The following is a 943-nucleotide window of genomic DNA, read 5'->3' as shown; positions in this document are numbered from 1 at the left end:
CTCGGCATCTCGAACACCGAGCACCAAGAGCGTGGCCGCGACATGGCGCTCTTGCAACATCGATTTGGCAGCGACGACGACGTGCGCATGGCCATGGCGTTGGTCAAGGCATATCGCGACGAGCTTCTTGGGCGCACCGGCGACGGCGAAACGACAACGAGTGCCAATGGCATCTACCGACTAACTAGAACGTGGCACCGAGCGATGCAGCGTAGAACACACACAAGTATTTTAGATCGACCCTTAGGTTGTCTGACCATCCACCGCTGCCTGAGGCGAGAGGAGCGTCGGGTACGTGACGTACCTCGCGACGTCGCAGATGCCGCGATTGATAATAAGGCCGCGCTGGAGCCGAATGTCGCCTCGCTCGCCCCACTGCGTTCCCCAGCTGCTGCGGACCTTGAAGAAGTTGACGGGATGCGTGCCGTAGCCAAAGTCCTCGGTGCCGTAGCCGACGACGAGCACGGCTTGGTACACGGAATCGGCCATCAACGTGCAATACGAGACAATGCCTCCAGCGTACAGTCGCCATTGGTCGTTGTCGACCATGACGTACGATGTGACGGGCTGCGTTTGGAGTTGCAGGCCCAGCGACGCTTCGCCACTTGTGACCTCGACGGCACCGACCTGGAGCGAGATCGACCCGGCGCACTTGGTGTTGTCGCTGCAATATCGCGCCGTCCCCGTCTTGCCCGAGGTGTATGGGATCGCCGACTTCATGCACAACGAGGTGGACTGGCGGATGAGCCACTGCATGCCATCGATCGTGGTCCAGGCTCCTTTGCAGCCATCGACGCCGCCTTGGTACGTGCAGCTCAGCGTTTGTTGTACCGAGAGGTCGATGGCCTCGCCCGTCACGAGGCAGTGTGCCGCCGACACGGCCGCTGCCGCTGCAATCGCCCAGTCGCCTCGACACTTGCCCATGGTCACGACCGGCGGCACG

The 943-nt window shown here is 61.8% G+C and overlaps 1 protein-coding gene across 1 annotated transcript; it reads right to left on the bottom strand.

The window, feature by feature from the left end:
* Positions 1-206: 206 nt before the first annotated feature.
* Positions 207-924, bottom strand: SDRG_12754 (hypothetical protein; the record flags this gene model as incomplete). Its single annotated transcript, XM_008618836.1, has 1 exon — positions 207-924. The coding sequence occupies one exon, from the start codon at positions 922-924 to the stop codon at positions 244-246; it is 681 nt and encodes a 226-aa protein (XP_008617058.1). The 3' UTR covers positions 207-243.
* Positions 925-943: the final 19 nt, after the last annotated feature.

This window comes from Saprolegnia diclina (assembly GCF_000281045.1).
Source record: "Saprolegnia diclina VS20 unplaced genomic scaffold supercont1.52, whole genome shotgun sequence".
Lineage (NCBI taxonomy): Eukaryota > Oomycota > Saprolegniomycetes > Saprolegniales > Saprolegniaceae > Saprolegnia > Saprolegnia diclina.
Note: the sequence above shows the minus strand (reverse complement) of the source record. Positions and strands in the feature narration are given on the sequence as shown.